We start from the raw sequence: 25,459 nt of genomic DNA on the forward strand, positions 1-25,459 counted from the left end.
GTGATAAATTATTATTGTAATTAAATGTTATAATTTAAAATAAATATACTAAACCTGTTAACATGGTTTGCCAGTATATCAGTTATATGAAATCTGTCCAGAAAAAATATACTGCAAAAGGCCGGGCATGGTGGTTCAACCCTGTAATCCCAGCACTTTGGGAGGCTGAGGCGGGTGGATCACGAGGTCAAGAGATCGAGACCATCCTGGTCAACATGGTGAAACCCCGTCTCTACTAAAAATACAAAAAATTAGCTGGGCATGGTGGCACGTGCCTGTAGTCCCAACTACTCGGGAGGCTCAGGCAGGAGAATTGCCTGAACCCAGGAGGTGGAGGTTGCGGTGAGACAAGATGGCACCATTGCACTCCAGCCTGGGTAACAAGAGTGAAACTCCATCTCAAAAATATATATATATAAATAAATAAATATATATATATATAAATAAATATATATATATAAATATATATATATATAAATATATATATAAATATATATATATATATATATATTGCAAAAAAGAAAAAACTGTACAAAAACAATAATCCACATTCTTTTCTAATTCCATTCTACTTCCATCTTCACTTCAGAGTCACTAACTTCTCTTATTTGGCTCCTACTTCAGTTTGACTTCTACTCATCATTTCCACCAAACCAGTTCTCTCACTAAGATCACCAATGCCATTTATTTCCTAATTATTGGGAAGTTTTAATCCCTACCTTTAGTAAATCCACTGATTCTTCTTCCCAGCACATTTATCTTCTTCAATACACTTTTATCACACTACCAGTCCATTCTTGCACTGCTACAAAGAGATAACCTGAGACTGGGTAATGTATAAGAAAAGAGGTTTAATTGCCAAATAGTTCTGCAGGCTGTACAAGAGGCATGGCAACATCTGCTTCTGGGGAGGCTTCATGGAGCTTTTACTCTTGGCGGAAGGCAAAGCCAGAGCAAAAGGAACAGTGGGGGAGGTGCCACACACTTTTAAACAACTAGATCTCATGAGAGCTCACTATCCCCATGGCAGCACCAAGGGGGATGGTGTTAAACCATGAGAAACAGGTATGACCTTATCACCTCCCACCAGGCCCTACCTCCAACATTGGGGATTGCAATTCCACATAAGATTTGGGCAGGGACACAGATCCAAACCATATGAATCACCATTCTTTCTTTTTGTCCATCTAATGTAAGGGACCCCACCTCTGTTTCCTTTGTGGTTCTTCTCTTCCCTCTGTTTAAAGGTGGAAGGTGCTCAGAATCATGTTTAAGTTCTTTTTCCTCTACACTCTCTATGCTTGAGCACTTCCATTTCTGGGATTTTGCTTGCCACATATGAACCCCCCAGCAATTGTATTCCTTGTAAGTTGCAAAGTCATGTATCCAACTGGCAATAGACTTTTCTACTAGATGTTTACCGGTCAACTTATAGAGGATATCTGTGTTTATTTTTATTTCCTTACATGTCTCAGATTAGCTGCTGCTGAAAGAAATCATTGGTTGTTTCCTTTTCTCTTTATAGTATTTAGGATAACTGATCTTAAGTATGATTAGTATTTTTAGTTTTATTTTATACAAAAATCAAATATGCAAGAGAATAGGAAGTGGATTATTATGTTCATCTTTATATCTTGAGTAAAACATACAATCTGGTTTAGTGAAAGGTCATTTGTACTTATATCTTGCATATAATAATGTTGAATAAATAAATTATACTCTTTATTCTGCAATCAGGTTGCACAGTAAGGCAGGAATTTCATATTAAAGAATCAATACATACAAGAAATTCCTGTAGTAAAAGTTTAATGAACAACACAAATATGAATTGAGTAAATATAAGGAACATGTTTCATTACACTAACCACAGTGTAAAGGTGTACATGACATTATATGAACAAAAATAATTTAAATCTTATAAATAAATAGATATTTAAATAGATAAATCAGTTTATCAGCATGGTCATAGTTACAGCAGAAGAGAGAGTCTTTGAAATGGCAGAATTCATGAAAGTGTGAGCTGGTGTATGAGTCAATTAGAGTCGTTTTCATGTTGGACCAGGTGTTAATCCTTCCTCCTTAATCTTTCTTGTAAGTTTGTTGATAAAGAGAAGGATCTCATGATTTCTACTCTGACAACCTCCCAGGCACAAGGACTGTATTTCTTCTCTGTCAGATAGAGAGTGATTCTTCGGAAGTATTTCTTCACAGCCAAGATGGAGTCCACATTCATCAGGGGAGTTTCTCCCACCCTCTCCTCTATCACACAGTCTTCCAAGTCATTTAGCTGCTGGTAGAGTTCAGTGCAGAATTCATCTAGGAGGTCCTTATCCCATGCAGCAGATGAGTCTTCTGTGGTAAAGAGTTTGAAGGTCTGCTGGATCATCTCATGGAGGACAAAGATGGCTGGTGCCTTGTGAAACTGGTTGCCATTAAACTCCTCCTGGGGAAATCCAAAGTCATGCCTATCCTTCCAACAGGAAAAAGGAAAGATTCTCCTCATTTGTGCCAGGAGCATCATGGTCCTCCTGTTATCCAGGCTGTGGGTCTGAGGCAGATCACAGGTCAGATAGCAGCTTAACTTGCAGCTGAGCACCACCAGGGCCATCAGTGAAGGAAAGGGCAAGGCCATGATAGATATTGCAGATGCTTCTGGGCTTGCTGAGATGGATGAATCTGAACCTTGGGCTCTATTTTCTCTGAAGGTCTTGCTTTGTCCAGATACCTTAAATAGGGAACATGCCATTTTCCGTTTTCTGTTGCCTCTGGGCCACTTTCCACTTCTGTTTTTTTCTTTCCTTTTCGCTCTTTACATGAGTTTAGAGCAGTGTTTCTCAGCTGTTTTGTTTTTCAATATTGTCTCTCCCATCTTGTTCCCACAGACTTTTTAGATATTTTTTTCTTAATTGAACCCACCATGAAAATTTAATAACACAGATATAATATGTATATATTTGTGTACTATATGTATATAGCTATACTCAAAAAGTACACTTAATTTTTTAATTCAATACAGGGTTAAAAATAACAAAGTGAAAATTCTAAGCTAAAAGTTAAATTTAAAATCTATTCAAATTCAACTTAACTTTATAACTAAATTTGCTTCTGGACTTCAATGTAATTTACTGATATAAATTGTAATGTATGAAATTACACAAGCAAATTAAAAAATTATAAACATTATCTAATGTTTATAAACATTACATCTCTAATGAATATTTAAAAATTATTTGAAACCAATACTTAAAATTTTTAAATATTTTTATCATTTATTTGTATTATACTTAACTTTTAATTTTGTTGCATGTGAGGCAATTTTTAACTTCACTAGCTGCTAGATATTCACCTAGATATTGTAAAGATATTTTCTTTAATACTTGACCTAATTATTTTTGTGTTGAATAATCTTAGTAGAATTTTGCTGCAATCCCAGCAACTTGGCAGGCTAAGGCAGGAGAATTGCTTAAATCCTGGAGGCAGAGGGTGATTGCACCACTGCATTCCAGCCTGGGCAACAAATTTGAAACTTAATCTCAAAAAAAAAATACAGGAACAAAATATCTAAATTGTAGAAAGTATTTCTAGTCAGACACTTTTTTTTATTGCATAACTAATGCTCACTGAACCAATAGAGAATATTCTCATTTTTCATATTTATTGAACAGCTACCATTTATTCACTGGAGATATCACTGACCAAAGCATACAGCAACAGGTTTTACCATTGTCCCCATTTACAAAAGAAAGAATGAAAGCACAGGGAGCTATTAAGTTGTAGAGTTAGAGTTTGGAGTCAGAAAATTCAACTCTGAAGTGTTAACTCTTACATGCTTTCTGAGAATATTTCTGGCCATAAGAACCAGAGCTGATTTCTAGACCAACCAATGTTTTCCAGTAGAATCCTGTCTATAGAATGACAGGGTCTCTTTCTTCAGTTTCTATTTGTCTTCTTCACTGTAAAACCCCATTTGCTCATGTCAACATTATGATGAAATTGGCCCGTCTTTACTTACATGTTATATTCTAGTTTTGTCTTCTTGAGGATACACCATCATACACATGAATGTATTTCTAAAACACTTTGTTTACCACAGTAAATACTTTCATAAATCCTATATATGTCCATTTAAAAATCTACATAGTACTATTATTTTAATCAAATATTCACAATACTTCAGATTTCCACCTATGTGGCACAAATTTAAGAAAGAATAAGTCATTGTCAGGCTAAAGACATGAACTAAATCAGAACTAGACCAATGAGCTATGGCTTAGAGTTCAGGGAGAGCACATCTAGAAGGATTAACTAAAGGGATTATTAAAGGTGTGGAAATGGAAACACTTCTGGAGAAATGAGGCGATTCCTGGGCATTGGAGGAGGAGGACTGAGATGACAAAAGACTCTAAGCCACCTGACTCGCCAGCTGGTTGATGCCTTTTATGTTGTAGGCCAGCAGAGTGTGCTGCTGAGTTGATTGTGCTGCCTTAATTAAAGGTACTGGTAAAGAAAAAATTATGCTGACACTTACTTGGTATAACAGTCAAGAATATTTGGAAGTACTGCAACAGGTGTCAAATCTATCACAATAGATGCATTGGCTCTTGCACTACTATACAGGAAAACTTGAGACTGGGTAATTTATTTATTTATTTTTATTTTTTTTTAATTTTTTAATTGGATTATAGGTTTTGGGGTACATGAGCAGAGCATGCAAGACAGTTGCGTAGGTACACACATGGCAGTGTGCTTTCTTTTCTTCTCCCCTTCACCCACATTTGGCATTTCTCCCCAGGCTATCCCTCCCCACCTCCCCCTCCCACTGGCCCTCCCCTTTTCCCCCCAATAGACCCCAGTGTTTAGTACTCCCCTTTCTGTGTCCATGTGTTCTCATTTTTCATCACCCACCTATGAGTGAGAATATGCGGTGTTTCATTTTCTGTTCTTGTGTCAGTTTGCTGAGGATGATGTTCTCCAGATTCATCCATGTCCCTACAAACGACACAAACTCATCATTTCTGATTGCTGCATAATATTCCATGGTGTATATGTGCCACATTTTTCCAATCCAGTCTATTATCAATGGGCATTTGGGTTGATTCCAGGTCTTTGCTATTGTAAACAGTGCTGCCATGAACATTCGTGTACATGTGTCCTTATAGTAGAACGATTTATAGTCTTTTGGATATATACCCAGTAATGGGATTGCTGGGTCAAATGGAATTTCTATTTCTAAGGCCTTGAGGAATCGCCACACCGTCTTCCACAATGGTTGAACTAATTTACACTCCCACCAACAGTGTAAAAGTGTTCCTTTTTCTCCACATCCTCTCCAGCATCTGTTGTCTCCAGATTTTTTAATGATTGCCATTCTAACTGGCGTGAGATGGTATCTCAATGTGGTTTTGATTTGCATCTCTCTGATGATCAGTGACGATGAGCATTTTTTCATATGATTGTTGGCCTCATATATGTCTTCTTTTGTAAAGTGTCTGTTCATATCCTTTGCCCACTTTTGAATGGGCTTGTTTGTTTTTTTCCTGTAAATCTGTTTGAGTTCTTTGTAAATTCTGGATATCAGCCCTTTGTCAGATGGGTAAACTGCAAAAATTTTTTCCCATTCTGTTGGTTGCCGATCCACTCTAGTGACTGTTTCTTTTGCCGTGCAGAAGCTGTGGAGTTTGATTAGGTCCCATTTGTCTATTTTGGCTTTTGTTGCCAATGCTTTTGGTGTTTTGTTCATGAAGTCCTTGCCTACTCCTATGTCCTGGATGGTTTTGCCTAGATTTCCTTCTAGGGTTTTTATGGTGCCAGGTCTTATGTTTAAGTCTTTAATCCATCTGGAGTTAATTTTAGTGTAAGGTGTCAGGAAGGGGTCGAGTTTCTGCTTTCTGCACATGGCTAGCCAGTTTTCCCAACACCATTTGTTAAACATGGAATCCTTTCCCCATTGCTTGTTTTTGTCAGGTTTATCAAAGATTGTATAGTTGTATGTATGTTGTGTTGCCTCCGGTGCCTCTGTTTTGTTCCATTGGTCTATATCTCTGTTTTGGTACCAGTACCATGCTGTTTTGATTACTGTAGCCTTGTAGTATAGTTTGAAATCCGGTAGTGTGATGCCCCCCGCTGTGTTCTTTTTGCTTAGAATTGACTTGGCTATGCGGGCTCCCTTTTGGTTCCATATGAAGTTCATGGTGGTTTTTTCCAGTTCTGTGAAAAAAGTCGATGGTAGCTTGATGGGGATAGTGTTGATTCTGTAAATTACTTTGGGCAGTATAGCCATTTTCACGATATTAATTCTTCCTAACCATGAACATGGAATGTTTCTCCATCTGTTTGTGTCCTCTCTGATTTCGTTGAGCAGTGGTTTGTAGTTCTCCTTGAAGAGGTCTCTTACGTTCCTTGTGAGTTGTATTCCAAGGTATTTTATTCTTTTTGTAGCAATTGCGAATGGCAGTTCGCTCTTGATTTGGCTTTCTTTAAGTCTGTTATTGCTGTAGATGAATGCTTGTGATTTTTGCACATTGATTTTATATCCTGAGACTTTGCTGAAGTTGCTTATCAGTTTCAGGAGTTTTTGGGCTGAGGCAATGGGGTCTTCTAGGTATACTATCATGTCGTCTGCAAATAGAGACAATTTGGCTTCCACCTTTCCTATTTGAATACCCTTTATTTCTTTTTCTTGCCTGATTGCTCTGGCTAGAACTTCCAGTACTATATTGAATAGGAGTGGTGAGAGAGGGCATCCTTGTCTAGTGCCAGATGTCAAAGGGAATGCTTCCAGTTTTTGCCCATTCAGTATGATATTGGCTGTTGGTTTGTCATAAATAGCTTTTATTACTTTGAGATACGTTCCATCGATACCGAGTTTATTGAGGGTTTTTAGCATAAAGGGCTGTTGAATTTTGTCAAATGCCTTCTCTGCGTCAATTGAGATAATCATGTGGTTTTTGTTTTTGGTTCTGTTTATGTGGTGAATTACATTGATAGACTTGCGTATGTTGAACCAGCCTTGCATCCCCGGGATGAATCCTACTTGATCATGATGAATAAGTTTTTTGATTTGCTGTTGCAATCGGCTTGCCAATATTTTATTGAAGATTTTTGCATCTATGTTCATCATGGATATTGGCCTGAAGTTTTCTTTTCTCGTTGGTTCTCTGCCGGGTTTTGGTATCAGGATGATGTTGGTCTCATAAAATGATTTGGGAAGGATTCCCTCTTTTTGGATTGTTTGAAATAGTGTAAGAAGAAATGGTGCCAGCTCTTCCTTGTGTGTCTGGTAGAATTCGGCTGTGAACCCGTCTGGACCTGGGCTTTTTTTGTGTGGTAGGCTCTTAATTGCTGCCTCAACTTCAGACCTTGTTATTGGTCTATTCATAGTTTCAGCTTCCTCCTGGTTTAGGCTTGGGAGGACACAGGAATCCAGGAATTTATCCATTTCTTCCAGGTTTACTAGTTTATGCGCATAGAGTTGTTTGTAATATTCTCTGATGATGGTTTGAATTTCTGTGGAATCTGTGGTGATTTCCCCTTTATCATTTTTTATTGCATCTATTTTGTTGTTCTCTCTTTTATTTTTAATCAATCTGGCTAGTGGTCTGTCTATTTTGTTGATCTTTTCAAAAAACCAGCTCTTGGATTTATTGATTTTTTGAAGTGTTTTTCGTGTCTCAATCTTCTTCAGCTCAGCTCTGATCTTAGTTATTTCTTGTCTTCTGCTGGGTTTTGAGGTTTTTTTATCTTGCTCCTCTAGCTCTTTCAATTTTGACGATAGGGTGTCAATTTTGGATCTCTCCATCCTCCTCATATGGGCTCTTATTGCTATATACTTTCCTCTAGAGACTGCTTTAAATGTGTCCCAGAGGTTCTGGCACGTTGTGTCTTCGTTCTCATTGGTTTCGAAGAACTTCTTTATTTCTGTCTTCATTTCGTTGTTTACCCAGTCAACATTCAAGAGCCAGTTGTTCAGTTTCCATGAAGCTGTGCGGTTCTGGGTCTGTTTCTGAATTCTGAGTTCTAACTTGATTGCACTATGGTCTGAGAGGCTGTTTGTTATGATTTCAGTTGTTTTGCATTTGTTGAGCAGTGCTTTACTTCCAATTATGTGGTCAATTTTAGAGTAGGTGTGATGTGGTGCTGAGAAGAATGTGTATTCTGTGGATTTGGGGTGGAGAGTTCTGTAAATGTCTATCAGGTTTGCTTGCTCCAGGTCTGAGTTCAAGCCCTGGATATCCTTGTTGATTTTCTGTCTGGTAGATCTGTCTAATATTGACAGTGGAGTGTTAAAGTCTCCCACTATTATTGTGTGCGAGTCTAAGTCCTTTTGTAAGTCCTTAAGAACTTGCCTTATGTATCTGGGTGCTCCTGCATTGGGTCCGTATATGTTTAGGATCGTTAGCTCTTCTTGTTGTATCGATCCTTTTACCATTATGTAATGGCCTTCTTTGTCTCTTTTGATCTTTGTTGCTTTAAAGTCTATTTTATCGGAGATGAGAATTGCAACTCCTGCTTTTTTTTGCTTTCCATTAGCTTGGTAAATCTTCCTCCATTCCTTTATTTTGAGCCTTTGTGTATCCTTGCATGTGAGATGGGTTTCCTGGATACAGCACACTGATGGGTTTTGGATTTTTATCCAATTTGCCAGTCTGTGTCTTTTGATTGGTGCATTTAGTCCATTTACATTTAGGGTTAATATTGTTATGTGTGAATTTGATACTGCCATTTTGATGCTAGCTGGCTGTTTTGCCTGTTAGTTGTTGTAGATTCTTCATTATGTTGATGCTCTTTAGCGTTCAGTGTGATTTTGGAATGGCTGGTACTGGTTGATCCTTTCTATGTGTAGTGCCTCTTTTAGGAGCTCTTGTAAAGCAGGCCTGGTGGTGACAAAATCTCTGAGTACTTGCTTGTTCGCAAAGGATTTTATTTTTCCTTCACTTCTGAAGCTCAGTTTGGCTGGATATGAAATTTTGGGTTGAAAGTTCTTTTCTTTAAGAATGTTGAATATTGACCCCCACTCTATTCTGGCTTGTAGTGTTTCTGCCGAGAGATCTGCTGTGAGTCTGATGGGCTTCCCTTTGTGGGTGACCCGACCTTTCTCTCTGGCTGCCCTTAGTATTCTCTCCTTTATTTCAACCCTATTGAATCTGACGATTATGTGCCTTGGGGTTCCTCTTCTTGCGGAATATCTTTGTGGTGTTCTCTGAATTTCCTGCAATTGAGTGTTGGCCTGTCTTGCTAGGTGGGGGAAATTTTCCTGGATGATGTCCTGAAGAGTATTTTCCAGCTTGGATTCATTCTCTTCGTCCCCTTCTGGTACACCTATCAAACGTAGGTTAGGTCTTTTCACATAGTCCCACATTTCTTGGAGACTTTGTTCATTCCTTTTTGCGCTTTTTTCTCTAATCTTGGTTTCTCGTTTTATTTCATTGAGTTGGTCTTCAACTTCAGATATTCTTTCTTCTGCTTGGTCAATTCGGCTATTGAAACTTGTGCATGCTTCGCGAAGTTCTCGTATTGTGTTTCTCAGCTCCTTTAATTCATTCATATTCCTCTCTAAGTTATCCATTCTTGTTATCATTTCCTCAAATCTTTTTTCAAATCTTTTCTCAAGGTTCTTAGTTTCTTTGCATTGATTTAATACATGATCTTTTAGCTCACCAAAGTTTCTCATTATCCATCTTCTGAAGTCTAATTCCGTCATTTCGTCACAGTCATTCTCTGTCCAGCTTTGTTCCCTTGCTGGTGAGGAGTTTTGGTCCTTTCTAGGAGGTGAGGTGTTCTGGTTTCGGGTGTTTTCCTCCTTTTTGCGCTGGTTTCTTCCCATCTTTGTGGATTTGTCCGCTGGTCGTCTGCCTAGTTGCTGACTTTTCGATTGGGTCTCTGAGTGGACACCCTGAATGTTGATGATGACGTATTTCCGTTGCTTGGTTTTCCTTCTACCAGTCTAGCGCCTTCGCTGTACGAGTGCTGAGGTCCGCTCCAGACCCTGCTTGTCTGGGGTGCACCTCTAGCAGCTGTGGCACAGCGAGGGATGCTACCAGTTTCTTTTTCTGCTATGTTTGTTCCAGGATGGTGCCTGCCTAATGTCAGTCTTTTGGATATAGAGGGGTCAGGGAGCTGCTTGAGGAGACAGTTTGTACTTTATAGGGGTTTAATTGCTGAGCTGTGAGCTGTGTTGTTCATTCAGGGCTGTTAGGCTGCTATGTTTGATTCTGCTGCAACAGAGCTCATTAAAAAAACCCTTTTTTTCCTCAAATGCTCTGTGTTGAGGGGTTTGGGCTTTATTTTTGGATGTCCGTTGAGGTCCTTCCCAGCTAGGATGCAGACTAGCCACTGTTTGCCTGCCGAGGCTCCGCCCTGCTGTTGTGAGGCTCACCCTGGCTCAGCTGTTCTGCTGTTCTCCGCCACGCCCTGCGGTGGAGTCTCTCTGTTGTAGCGGGTTGCTTCGGCAATGGCAGGCTGCGTCAGCAGTGGGCGTGTATCTCAGTAGGGACGGGTTGCCTCTGCAACGGCTGGCTGTGTCAGCAGTGGGCGTGTATCTCAGTAGGGACGGGTTGCCTCGGCAATGGCTGGCTGCATCGGCAATGGCTGGCTGCATCAGCAATGGGCGTGTATCTCAGTTGGGGCGGGTTGCCTTGGTAATGGTGGCCGCCCCTCCCCCTCAGAGCGTCTGGGGCGGTCTGCACGGGGCTTGTTTGAAATCGCGGTTTTGTTCGTCCCACTGGGCCAATCCTAACTCTCTGTTCCTGCAGTCCCCTGGGCTGGCCCACTGTCCAAGTCTAGCTCAGTCTCAAGTCCAGCCCTCTCACGTCTCCGGTTGCCGGTTCAACGGGGCACCCGGACAAGTACATCCTGTGGGGAGTACTGGGAAGGGCCGGCCGCCGCCACCCCGGCTGCCGGCTTCGCCAGGCGGAATATCTGCCTGGCGTCCCACGTCTCCTCTTCACTTGGGAATTTCCCCGTTCCGTGGGCAACAAAGATCAGTCTGGAAATGCAGCTCAGACTCACCTCTCCGCCGACACAATGAGAACTCCAATCCTGGGTTGTTCTCACAGCGCCATCTTGAGTCCTCCCCCTCGAGACTGGGTAATTTATAAAGAAAGAAGGTTAAATTGGCTTATGCTAATGCAGGCTGTACAGGAAGCATGTCTGATGAGGCCTCCGTAAACTTACAGTCATGGCAGAAGGCTAAGAGGAAGCAGGTATATCCTACATTACCAGAGCAAGAGGAGAAAAGGAGGGGAGTGTTGAACAATTTTAAACAACAGATCTCACAATAACTCACTCTTACCATAACACCACTAAGGGAGATGGTGTTAAACTGTGAGAAACCGCCCCATGATCCAATCACCTTCCACCATGCCCCACCTTCAATATTGGAGATTACAATTCTACATGAGATCTGGATGGGGATGCTGATCCAAACCATATCAATAAGGGAGAGGGATCAATAGGTAGGTGCTCAGCTCAGAAAACAGCAAAGACAGCCTGGGATTTATACACAACAAGCAGAATGAGCAGGTCAGTGGATAAAAAAATTACTAAAAGGAGACATCAAAGGTAGACATCAAATTATGTCTTGCTAAACTAAACATAATTCTTTCTAAATTCAAGCCATGGTAATTATATATTGAGTGTGTGGGATGAGGAATTTGATCAGATATCAAGGGTAATCAGCTATCAGCTCATAAACCTGACTTAGTAACAACTGGACTTGGCAGACCTGAGAATGGGCCCAAAGGCAGGACCTGGTCAAAAAGAGAGTTCAGAGGAACCTGACTAAAGTCTGGTGAAGGAAAGTGTCTTTGGCAGAATCTTAAGGGGTAGGAGACAGAACTATCTGCCAGACAGTTACATGGGAGATAAAATTTATGTCTTTTGAAATAAAATAGCATTTAATAAAAAATTTTAATCAATGCAATATATATTTTAAAGATTTTAATCGGTAATATTAAGAATTTTTGAACACTCTTCATTTTTAACTTGTATTTCTAAACTGCTAGACCTATAGAGAGTTGCAAAGATAGTACAGGGAGTTCTCTTCCCTTCAGTCAGCTTCTCCTAATGATAACAACTTACATAGCCATGAAACAATGATCAAAACTAAGAAATTAAAACTGATGCATTAATGTTTGCTAAACTTCAGAGTTCACTGTGATTTCCTTAACTTTTTCACTGATGTCCGCTTTCTGATCCAAGATTCAATCCAGGATCCCATATCACACTTTGTTGTCACATCTCTTTTTTCTCCTCTAATATGTAACATGTGCTCAGTCTTTCCTGACTTTCATAACTTGGAGATTTTTAAAGAATATTGGTCAGTTACTTTGTAGGATGTTCATGAATTTGGATGTGTGGAATTTTCTCATGATTACATTATAGATTTAAGGGATGAGTACAATAGAGTATGTGCTCATTTCATCAAATAGCATAGGAAATATATAATATCATTATCTTATTACTGCTGATATTAAATTAATCAGTTGGTTAAGTTGGTGTCTGGGAAGTTTCTCCTATGTAAAATTACTATTATTCCACTTCCATATTGTATGTGTCAAAAACATGTCACTAATATGAGTTGACATTCAAAGGTAGGAAAATTAAGTTCCACCACATAGAGAATGGTATATCCAAGACTTTTTTGACCTATATTAAAGCATCACAGTAATTAAAAAATCTTTTGAAGGGAGATACATTGGGGATATGCAGTCATCCTCATTCCTTTCAAAGTTTTTCTCACTCAATTTATGATTTACCTGTGGACCTTGCCTATTGCAATTATTCTTTGGTGATATTCCATTTTCCTCATTATTTCTATATTTATTATTTGAAATATTTCTGAAAGTATTGGTCCCTTCTCCAATTTATAATTATCCACCTACTTATTTACTTATATCAGTATGAATTCACGGATATTTATTCTATTATTTGCGTTATAACCAAATACTGTCACTATCATTTTTGTTGCTAGTGACAGTATTTGATTATAACCCAAATAATAGAATAAATAGCCATTTGGTTTTTGAAAGCTCTTTCAGACTGCCTCCTGTGTGATTTTGATGTGCACCTATACTTTTGGTTTCTGAGCCCTTCCCTATCTTCTGGCACCACACATACTCTAGGGTATTCTGGTACTTCCATGCTCCATACCTGGAATCAATTATTTCCTTAAGAAGTCCTCATGCTTTTTACTGGACATTGATTAAATGCCAATTTAGCTGAATAAATAATAAATGCTAACAAATGAGAATACATGGATTTAAAAAAAATTCTAATCCAGCACAGTAAGAATTATTCTCACTTTACCATGTTGATTATTTGAAACTTCTTTTCCCAACCCTGAGATATCTGACTTTTATTATCCAAAGAGATTTTTACTTATTTATTTAACCCTAGTAATTCATGTAAAGTAGTTCCAAAACTACTAATCAGAATCCCTGTGAGAAACCAATCTACCACCTAAAGTGTAGTACCTACGTACAACTCTTTTGTCTTCAGCCTCACACTCAGTAGTCACCAAATGGTTAGACAGAGTATTTGCCATTTTCAAAAGAATTATGTCATATATTCATTACATTCAACCTTGGTTTCTGTTACTAATGTGGTTGACTTTTTAAAAATATATGTATAGGCTGGGCACAGTGGCTGATGCCTGTAATCCCAGCACTTTGGGAGACAGGGAGGGCAGAGCACAAGGTTGGGAGATCAAGAACATCCTGGCCAACAAGGTGAAACCCTATCTCTACTAAAAATACAAAAACTAGCTTGGCATGGTGGCATGCGTCTGTAGTCCCAGCTACTCGGGGGCTGAGGCAAGAGAATCGCTTGAACCTGGGAGGCGGAGGTTGCAATGAGCTGAGATCACACCACTGCACTCCAGCCTGGGCAACAGAGTGAGACTCTATCTTAAAAACAAAAGTTATATATATATAAATCTTATATATAATTTTATACAATATGTATACATAGTAAAATTTACATCTTTTGTTGAATAATTTCCCACGTTTTAACAAATGAATAGAGTCACAGCTTATCTATCTTTACTTTAAGTTTCCTTGCAAGTTTAAAGCTGAAAATAACTTTCTACCAATTTATACTATGGCAGTGCCTAAGCATACAGGATCTGACTTTTCTTTTTTAGGCGGTTGTTAGTTGCATTGAGGACCCTCTTGAGATCCATCTACTGTTTTAATTCCCAACAAATATACATCTGAATCTCACATATTTCCCAATTAGGATTTCTTGTTCTTTCAGATAATAGAGCCCTCTGAATAATCTTGTAGAGGATTCTGGGAAGATGGATTAGAAAACACCAGAATTCAGTCTCCCCATCTAAATAAGAGTTGCAATGACAAAAGAAACAGTCATTAGAGTGAATCGGCAATGAACAGAATGGGAAAAAATTTTGGCAGTCTACCCATCTGACAAAGGGCTGATATCCAGAATTTACAAAGAACTCAAACAGATTTACAAGAAAAAAACAAACAAGCCAATTCAAAAATGGGCAAAGGATATGAACAGACACTTTAAAAAAGAAGACATACATCAGGCTAACAAACATATGAAAAAATGCTCATCATCACTGGTCATTAGAGAAATGCAGATCAAAACTACATTGAGATACCATCTCACACCAGTTAGAATGGAGATCATTAAAAAATCAGGAGACAACAGATGCTAGAGAGGATGTGGAGAAAGAAGAACACTTTTCACTATCGGTGGGAGTGTAAATTAGTTCAACCATTGTGGAAGACTGTGGCGATTCCTCAAGGACCTAGAAATAGAAATTCCTTTTGAACCAGCAATCCCATTACTGGGTATATATCCAGAGGATTATAAATTGTTCTACTATAAGGACACATGCACATGAATGTTCACTGCAGCACTGTTTACAACAGCAAAGACCTGGAACCAACCCAAATGCCCATTGATGATAGACTGGACAGGGAAAATGTGGCACATATACACCATGAAATATTATGCAGTCCTCAAAAACCATGAGTTCATGTCCTTTGTAGGTACATGGATGAATCTGGAAACCATCATTCTCAGCAAACTGACAGAAGAGTAGAAAATGAAATATTGCATGTTCTCACTCATAGGCGGGTGTTGAACAATGAGAACACATGGACACAGGGAGGGGAACATCATACCCTGGGATCTGTTGTGGGGAAAAGGGGGGAGACAGCAGGGGGTGGGGAGTTTGGGAGAGATAGCATGGGGAGAAATGCCAGATATAGGTGAAGGGGAGAAAGGCAGCAAATCACACTGACATGTGATTTGCAACAATCTTGTATGTTCTTCACATGTACCCCAAAACCTAAAATGCAATTAAAAAAGAGTTGCAATGGCAAAATCTACATGATATAACTATTTTGGAACTCTGGAATATATTTCAGGCTTGGACTTCCAGGAGAAGGCTTGGATGGTAAATTGTGATTAATTTCAGTCAGTTTTAGCTTTTATCACGGTAGTATCAACAGATCCACTACAGTTTTCCACCCTAGTCTCCATAGCAGGCAAGTGTGCCCATGTTCCAAGGGCAGCTTGCACTGAGCTGATGGAAGCCAGTATTGGCAAAAATCACACTTTCCACCAAATATCAGGGATTTGTGCCCTGTTTTCTGGTTGCTATTTTTGATTCCCCTATGGCAAGGCCATCCCTCTCCATCTGAAGTGACTTCCAAGGTATGAGACAGCTAGCACCCTCCCCATCTTCACCTATATTTTTTCCCCTTTTTGGCAACCAGACATTAAAAACAAAGACATTCAAAGTGAAAGTTAGAAAGGGACTGCACATGCCTAGGGAAAGGTGCAAACTCAGGAAACACCCTGAGAAGAACTTAAGATTATATCTCAGGACAATCTTTGCACAGAGTTAGCCTGCAACAATCAACACTAAAACAAAAACAAAATACCCTCACTTGGTAAGAGATTAATCTTATTTTCAGAATTACTACATTATTACATTAGAATGTCCAGTTTTCAACAACAATAAAAATAGTCACAAGGCATACATTAACACTGAAAAGTATGGCCCATACAAAAAGTCTCAGAAATCATACCTAAAAAAGATCAGATAGCAAATCTACTAGATAAAGGCTTTGAACTAACTTTGTTAAAGAAGCTGAAAGAATTAAAGGAAGAGATGGAGAAACTCTCAACAATAGTGAACTGTAGGGCTGTAGGGCCCCACAGGGTCATGGGGTGTCACTTATGCTGTGCTGAGGTGCAGGATCTGTGAAGTAAAGAGACAGGACACTGAAGAACTGGTGAAGAACATCTGGACTCGGGGGGCCACACAACCTGTGAATGGAGATCAACGAGAACCCCAAATGCCCTGGAGCATCTGTATTTATTAGGTACAAGCAGGGGGCAGGGTCGTGAGTGAGGTAATCATCTACAGGCTTAGTAATAGGGCATACATAATCACGTGAGTCACAAGCAAGGGGGCCACCCCATTATGTCACCTTGGCAGAGTGGTGGTCGTGCACAATAGGGGCTGTGCCGTGCACAGTAGTAGAGGATCGTGTACAGAAAAGGAGTCCACCCCCATTAGGTCACCGAGGCAAGGAGGTGGGCTGTGTGTAACAGGTGTCGTGAGCAACACTTCTTATCTGGGGGCTGGAAATTTCAAAGGATTTCTGATAGAAGGATACTGTAAGCCAATGCAGTGGGAGCTGACAGACTTGTACTATTCTTTTAAAATATTTATGGGAGGATGATTCGAGCTAGCACAGAAGCCAGAAAAGACTGACAGGGTGTACAGCTGCAGTGACTGGTCACACCAGAGGGGTTCTTCTCCCTTGGTTATTTCCAGAATCTCAGGCCTGAGGCCTACTTTCCACAGGAACTGGATGCAAGGTACTACAACTCCTAAAGGAGTTGTAGGAGGAGAGGCTCTTGCTCCAAGCCTGCCATACAGTGTATGCCCTTTCAGGCAGGGACGCCACTGCCTGGGTCTTTGGTTCTTGTCCTGGTCTGTCTGTTTTCCCATGTACTGTTTCTCTTCTGTGACTGCTCTAGGCATTCCTCCTGCTACAAACTACTATATGGTTATATAGAAGGATTCTATAAATCAGCACTAAATGTGTCAGTACAGCTCTGACTACAATACCTATATGATTATATCGAAAGATTATTTAGAACTAAGTATGCTAGATATAAGTTTTAAGTATGATTATATAAGCTAGATATATGTAAGCAGTAAGTTATACTTCAGGCACTAATTCTATAATATATGATTATATATAAAGGATTATATAAAGGAAATAGCTGAGTAATAACACGATAAACTAAAATATTCTTCAGGCACTAATTGTGCCTGGGGTCTGGACAGTTCTCCTTCCTCGGTGCCCTTGGGGGGTGTTACCCACAATGAACAAACAAAATGAAACTATCAGTAAAGAGGTAGACAACATGTAAAGAAAACAAAAAAATTCTGAAGCAAAAAATGAAGTCACTGAAATAAGCACTAAATAATTTATTAGTGGGATTAGAGGCACATTGGAGCAGACAGAAGAAAGAAATGGAGAACTTGAAGATAGGACCATGAAATTATCAAGTCTTAGAAACAAAAGAAAATGATTAAACAAAAGTGAATCAAGTCTAAAGGAACCATGGACACCATCCACTGAACTTTAATGGAATCCTCAGTGACCTGTGTCCCCAAATAATTCTAGTTTTTTCCTCATTGTTTAATCAAATCATGGTGTTTGAATATGTGTTTTAATGACAAAGTTTTTTTTTGTCATTTCCTCTTACTTTCATCCAGATCACCAGGTAACAAATAGCTTGATATCCTCCAAATGGCATGGTCCTGCAGTCCTCTCAGTCTGAAAATTCATGAACATATGCTTTAGGATCTGTTTGTGTTGTTATTTTTCTGTAGCTGCCCACTAGGCTACCAATATATTACCAAAAAATACTAAATCTATTTAGAAACATTGTTAATGATGTAATAAAAAATGACTGAAGTAAGCATTTCTTCTTAATAAGACAAGAAAATCCATAATAGTCATCCAAATAGAAAAGAAAAAAGTAAAATTTGTTTATGACAAATGACTTGATCCTCTACAAAATTCTTCAGAATCTTTAAAAAATATGCTAGAATTTACTAGTCAGTTTATCTGAGTCAATATATAAAAATCAAAAATATTTTTAAAGGAGCAATGAACAATCAGAAATTTAATCTTTAGAATATTATTTCTAACATTATGAAGCATTTAAAATTCTTAGGAATAAATTTATAGAAAGACATGTACATTGAAAACTAAAATATTGCTAAAAGAAAATAGATAAGACCTAAATAAATGAAGAGATGTATTGAGCTTAAAGAGTTTTTAAGCTCTCAACATTATTGAGATTTAAAGACTCAATAATGTTAAGGTATCAATTATAATCACACTCATCTATAGATTCAAATTGAGGAGGCAGAGGCTTGAAGGGTAACATATTGATGATAAAAGAGAACTATATAGAAAACTGAAGGTCGCAGACGGAAAGAAGTGCAGAAATAAATGGAAGAACACGTCTTAGAGGAGCCACATTGGGAAGATCTTAAGCTTCCCAAAAAGGCCAATGAAGTTTTACATTTTTTTTTTTTTGCAGCAAAATTTATGCCAGCAAGAAAGGAGGCAAACAGAGGGATCAACATCTCATTAAAAAGAGGTTTAGGTCTACTGAAAAAACTTCCTATGGGAGAAACAGGATCCCATTTTAAATCTCATATCAGATCTCAGCAAGAAAAAACAGCCAATATTTCTAGCTTTTGAAACTGTTTTTTCTTTCCTTTTTCTCTTTTCTTTTAAAACAAAGGTATCTACCAAGTGACTCCAAACCGAAACCAATTCAGTCTTTTATGACTTAACCAAGGATGCATAAGATATCTTCAAAGAAATGCAAAGATGGAACCCTCTCCGAAATCAGAGCCACTCCTAAAGATAGCCAAAAGAAGGATTTAGACACTTTGAGAGCTAGCAACAATTGATATGTAAGCTTGCCATGGGAGCTCCCAACATTTTCACTTATTTTTCTTGGCCAACTGCACATCTGAAGTGTGTTGCACAGGCAGCAAGCCAAGCCAGGTTCTCAGGACACAATATGAGACAAACAGGGACACAATATCTGTGTATGGAAGGGAAAGGATTAATAACAAATGTATACTTTACATCAAAATTTCACAAGAAGCACAATCCAAGCAAATAGTTTTCTCTTGCTATCCTGAAGTTGGAAAGAAGAAAACAGGAAATTTTTACCTTCCAACCTTGACTAGGCACTACAGGCAGAGATCCAGGAAAATAGACCTTGATACAAATTCTTACTTTTCTTTGCCATCTTTTGGCCAACTCACCTCGTCAGTAGGTGAGTCAGGTGCTTCAGCCATCCCATCCTCATCACCAGGACTATAGGAGCAGAAATGGTGTAATCTCTTACCTTCCAATTATAAGGATCATACCTGACTTCCCTTTAGCAAAAGAAAGACAGCAAAGCATATTTATTTCATCATAGTTTTATGTGACATGGGAGCCTTCAGAATGAAGACCCACAGTTACATGAAAAAAAGATTCGTTTTAATGTTTAAGTTCAGTGAAGAATGAGCAGCTATGTAAAAATGTGATTAGGCAAAAAGGGCATGATCTAATGCTAACAGACTGAGTAAGGAAACCCAACATGGGCTTTCTGGTCAGACTCTTCTTGACCTTTCTGTGCAGGCTTCCTTCCCCCCAGGCATGGGGCAGAGCTCTTTTTGGAATGGGGGTCTTATAAGCTACAATTGAACAAGATAGTTCAAAGAACTTCTTTAGGACCAGTTCTTCCACAGAAACATAAGAGTGATATGTTTAGGTTTCATGGCTTACTTTGGAGAATGGAATCCTTGGGAAAGGGGATTTCTAGTTTATATGGCTAGCATCTAGAGATTGAAGAGTGAGAAACAGGAGGGGGAAAAAATCAAGAGAGAAGATTTGCTTCTGAGACCATCACTTCTGAGTATTGTTTTTTTCTGAGCCCCAACAAATATGAAAAATGGGATTCAGAAAACAGGGAAGAGGAAGGGAATTGTGCTAGGTTATGGGAATCAGGCAGTATATGTTATGCATATTTTACTTCGATTTAGGGAAATAACTTCTCTTCCATATATTTCATAAGCTATCATTTCCTGACAAATGTAAAAATTAATATTTCGATGTGAATGGTGACTATTTTTCAGTTTTCTCCAGAATATTTCCAAGAATTCTGTTTTTTAGTGTCATGTTCTCAAAGGTAGTAGTTACTGAGTTTGAGGAGAGTGTTCATGATTTTGATATATATGTATAAAATAAGAAGATAACCACATATCTATAAAATAAGACAATGATAGCCATATATGTTTAATGCATCTAGATATTTCTAGGTATCTATGTATATGATGTTGATTGTGTAGTTTAAGGATAAGATTCAAGAGAGTCCTGTGCTCTTCATCCCTGCTACCTCAGCAAGTCACACACACTTCCTGGGAAATACCTCAATAAAAACATGGTGCCAATTATAGGAATGCCTCTCAAATTCTACCAAAATTGATACATTTGAATAAATAGGCCTCACTAGCTCTTAGAGAATAATAATAATAATATTCTTTTATATTCCTTAGCTTCTGTGGGATTTTTCCCTTTTGCTAACTAGGCACAGTTTTTATTGCTGAGTTGAGCTGTCAAGATTACTATCTAAAGTGACAATGAGAAAATGTTTTGATTAAAGTTTGAACTCTGTTATTAGGAATGAATCTGTGAAAAATAAGATTGCCTTGTCAAGAGTTTAATGCACTAATAAACATGATATTTTTGTGAATAGTATTAAGTTTCAATCCAAAGTGGCAGCTCTGTGTGTCCCCAGGAGTCCTAATGCATGTGGAAAGGCTGATTCTAGGGAGCATAGACTGGTCTGCAGGGAACACATGTCTCTCTGTCCCTATAACTGGAAATCCCAAGTAGTCCATTCCCTGACTGCAGCCAGAAACTCATTCTCTTTGTAATAGACCAAGGGTAAGGAGACATGCTTATGTCCGCATGAGTATCTCTTCTGGCTAAGAAGTAGCCTTTTTGCAGCATGTGGAGAAATCCCCTGAACCGGAAGGATTTCTTCATAGATGAGAAACCTGCTCTCCAGTCTTGGTTGCTGCCCTGTCATACTTGGCGCCAGGGGACTCTGTTCCCCTGAGAGGTTTGCAGGAGCCTACACATGAACTGAATTCTGCTTTCTCTTTCCTTTTTGCTAAGCTACTGTTATGTCATATTCAATGGACATTCTAGAAAACCCTTCTTGCAGGTGTTTCTGTAAACCTAGAAGTTCTATCGCACTTCTGCTTTCTCCTTGTGGCATTCTGCTCTTTAGGGACGCTATCTGAAACCAGAACCACAATGTAACAGAAAGCTTCTCTGTGTGAATGGGCAGGAAATTCAAGGGAATGAATGACCAGGGTACCACGGGGAATCCACCTTGGAAAGGAAGAAAACGCTGGTGATATGGAAGTGCCTCCTGGAACGCTGAAAGCCAGGGAGGGAATGTGCCAAGTGCCTGAATCAGTAAATAAACATCACATGTCTTCTGCACTTCAATCTATATGTTTATTCTCCTGACTCAGGTATTTATACAAGTAAGCATTCCCTGACCACGTATAAATACGTCATTTCTTTGAAATTAGGAGTGACCATATTTCAACCTCTCTATAGATGATAACAGAATCTAGTTTTTTTAGGCTGCCTCCATTGGCGGTCACTTAGTGATAAATAGAACACAGATCCTAAGAATTTTATAGAAAGATAAACAATGTCCTCATCTACAGCCATCTGAAGAAAAACAGGGAAACATCTATGATATTTTAACTTCTTACTTGATGGAAGATACTGTGGCAGGTGCTTAAAAATTCATGTTTTTTTAATACTCACAACTATATAAATATTTTGCACCCAATTTTTATGAGAAGAGTGAAGCTCAGAGAGATTAAATGGGTTGACCACCATCACACATACATCCAAGAAAAATGAAATTTCAATACCAAAGTCTTTAATGTAAATTATGGGCGATTCTGTCAGTTTTGTATCTGGATTTCTATTACAATTGTTAAGTCTCCTTGTACTCCTGAATTATACACAACTCTTTGGTACTTTCTGTTTCAGGTTGTATTTTTAGCTGGTTTGACTAATTTTTTTCCCTTAGGTATTGGGAAGAGATTCTCTGATCCAGTTTCCCAATTTAATTTGTGAAGAAAGTTTGCCAGTTTATGTGCTTATGGTAATTTAGTTATTTTTGGATTAATGTAAGAGTGTAATATTCATAAAATGAGGAAAAATTACCAAAGAGTTCTTATCATATCTGGTTCTACCAGAGAATTGCAGTCAAATTGTAGCAAACCAGCATGACAATGGCACAAGCTAAATAACTTAATAAAGCCAGTAATTGCAGTAACCATTATATTGTCAATATTAATTGAATATTTAAATGAAAGATTGAAGTAGTTACCTATTCCTGCCTAAAAAATTAACCAAAGTAGGCATCTTTCTGATATTCACAGTAGTATTAATTAAAACTGATAAAGTACTGTTGCAATTAAATATTCCATAATTTAAAATAAATATATGAAATATATTAATGTCATTTTCCAGTACCTCAATTACATGAAATCTATTCAGAAAAATATACATTGTAAAAAGAAAAATTGTGCACAGAAAAAATAACCCGCATTCTTCTATTTCTTTCTCTACTTCAGGTCACTACCTTACCTTATTTACACTTCCACTTCTGTCTTCTTCTGTGTATTAATTTTATCCAACCAATCCTCACTAAGGGTGCCAGTGCCATCTATTCCCCAGTTAGTCAGCAGTTTCAAGCCACACGTTGGGGAAATCCACTAAATCCTCTTCTCAGTACATTTATTTCCTTCTGTTTGTTTATTTTGAAATGTGGTCCCTCCTCCTCTATCTTCCAGGCCTGAGTGCAGTGTTGTGATCATGGCTTACTGCAGCCTTGAACTCCTAAGCTCAAGCATTTTTCTTTCTAAATACGCTTTCATTACCTTTTCCTCTAGTTGCCTTCTAGTGTGCAGCCATTCCACCTGTTTTCCTTTGTGGCTCTTCTCTCCCCTCTCTTTAAAAGTGAAAGGACGGGCCAGGCATGGTGGCTCACGCCTGTAATCCCAGCACTTTGGGAGGCCGAGGCGGGTGGATCACGAAGTCAGGAGATCGAGACCATCCTGGCCAACATGGTGAAACCCTGTCTCTACAAAATAAATACAAAAAAAAAAATTAGCCAGGCATGGTGGCACATGACTGTAATCCCAGCTACTTGGGAGGCTGAAACGGGAGAACCGTTTGAACCCAGGAGGCGGAGGTTGTGGTGAGCCGAGAATGCGCCATTGCACTCCAGCCTGGGTAACAAGCGAAACTCCGTCTCAGAAAAAAAAAAAGTGAAAGGTCCTCATAATCACATTTAAACCCTTTTTTTCTCTCTACATTCTCTTCACACACCATGACCTTCAATTATTGGCTTCCCCTTATTACATATGAAACCCCAGCAATCACATTTTTTATAAATTACAAACATGTAAATAACTGGCAATGGACATTTTCTACTAGATGTATACTAATGAACTTAACGAGGATATCTCTGTGTTTTATTTCCTCACATACCTTAATCTACCTTCTGCAGAGTAGAAGTCTCTTCATACCATTTTCCATATTAAGTATGATTTCTGTTTTTAGTTTTTTATACAAAAATAATATACACAAGAGAGCAGAATTGTATTTGTTAGGTTCACCTTGTTATCTTGAGTACAACATACAACCTGCTTTACAGAAAGTTTATTTTTACTTTTATTTGAATATAATGTTGATAAATAAATGAAGTGTACCATTTATTCTTTAATCAGGTTGCACAGTCAGGCTTGGAATTTCATTTTAAAGAATAAACAAGTACAAAAAATTTCCATAGTAAAAGTTCAAGGAAAAAACAAAATAAATTTACTAAATACAAAGAACATATTTTATTACATTCACCACAGTGCAAAGGTGCACAAGATGTAATATGAACAAAACTAAGTTAAGTCTTATAAATAGTTAAATAAACAATATTCAAATAATATTTAAATAGATAATAGATCAGTCAGCATAGTCATCCGTAAGGGACTAGTGCATTAAGAGCTGAATACAATGTTGCTTAATACTCCTAAAAACGTTTGAAAAGATTGACATGGTGTCATGGTCAAAGGAGAAGCATGAGTCTTTGAAATGGAAGATTATAGAAAGGTGAGCTGGTGTCAATGAGAATCATTTCCACGTTGAACCAGGTTTCATTTCTTACTTCTTAAACCTTTTTGCAAGTTTGTTGATGAAGAAAAAGATCTCATTATTTCTGCTCTGACAACCTCCCAGGCACAAGCGCTGTATTTCTTCTCTTTCAGATAGAGAGTGATTCTTTGGAAATATTTCTTCACAGTCAGGATAGAGTCCTCATTCAGCAGGGGAGTATCTGTCACCCCCACCTCCTGCATCACACAGGCTTCCAATTCATACAGCTGCTGGTAAAGTTCAGTGCGGAATTTGTCTAGGAGGGTCTCATCCCAAGCAGCAGATGAGTCTTTTGTGCTGAAGAGGTTGAAGGTCTGCTGGATTATCTCATGGAGGACAAAAATGGCTCGAGCCTTCTGGAACTGGTTGCCATCAAACTCCTCCTGGGGAAATTCAAAGTCATGTCTGTCCTTCAGGCAGGAGAAAGGAGAGATTCTCCTCATTTGTGCCAGGAGCATCAAAGTTCTCCTGTTACCCAGGCTGTGGGTTTGAGGCAGATTACAGTCCAAAGAGCAGCTTGACTTGTAGCTGAGGACCGTGAGGGCCATCAGTAAAGGAAAGGTCAAGGCCATTGTAGTTGTTGCAGATGCTGCTATTTTGGTTGAAATGGGTGAACTTGAACCTTAGGCTCCAGGCTCTCTGAAGACCTTGCTTTGTGCATAGCCTTAAATAGGGAACATACTATTTTCTACTTTCCAAATGCCCCATGTTAGTTTCTATTTCTCTTTTTCCTTTCTTTATGCATTCTTTATATGGGTTTTAAATCTTTTTTCTCACCACATTTTTTTTCATTATTGCTTCCTTCCTCTCCAACCCCAGAGCCTTTTTAGAGACTTTTTTTTCTGATGAAATCTCCCATTATATTTTAATCACCTTTATACTGTGTATGTATTTATGTATCTTATGTATATCTGTATTCTGTACATTAAATAAAAAAGTATAGACTTAATATTTTTTATCATTATAAAGAATGGTAAAACAATTAAAATTAAATTAAAAGGCTATTGACATTTTACTTAACTTGATAACTATATTTTTAGAGCAACTTTTTTGAAAATAGATTTTTGAGGGTACATAATAGACATCTGTGTTTATGGGATATGTGACATATTTTGATATAGGCAGACAATGCATAATAA

At 38.4% G+C, this 25,459-nt stretch overlaps 2 protein-coding genes across 2 annotated transcripts; both read right to left on the reverse strand.

Annotated features, from left to right (window-relative positions):
* Positions 1–1,830: 1,830 nt before the first annotated feature.
* LOC100414516 (interferon alpha-1/13-like) lies at positions 1,831–2,832 on the reverse strand. The gene has a single exon (XM_002763473.5). The coding sequence runs from the start codon at positions 2,744–2,746 to the stop codon at positions 2,066–2,068; it is 681 nt and encodes a 226-aa protein (XP_002763519.2). The 5' UTR covers positions 2,747–2,832; the 3' UTR covers positions 1,831–2,065.
* A 21,490-nt stretch (positions 2,833–24,322) lies between these two features.
* On the reverse strand, positions 24,323–24,931 carry LOC144576568 (interferon alpha-14-like). The gene has a single exon (XM_078346894.1). The coding sequence runs from the start codon at positions 24,890–24,892 to the stop codon at positions 24,323–24,325; it is 570 nt and encodes a 189-aa protein (XP_078203020.1). The 5' UTR covers positions 24,893–24,931.
* Positions 24,932–25,459: the final 528 nt, after the last annotated feature.

Source organism: Callithrix jacchus, chromosome 1 (genome assembly GCF_049354715.1).
Source record: "Callithrix jacchus isolate 240 chromosome 1, calJac240_pri, whole genome shotgun sequence".
NCBI lineage: Eukaryota > Metazoa > Chordata > Mammalia > Primates > Cebidae > Callithrix > Callithrix jacchus.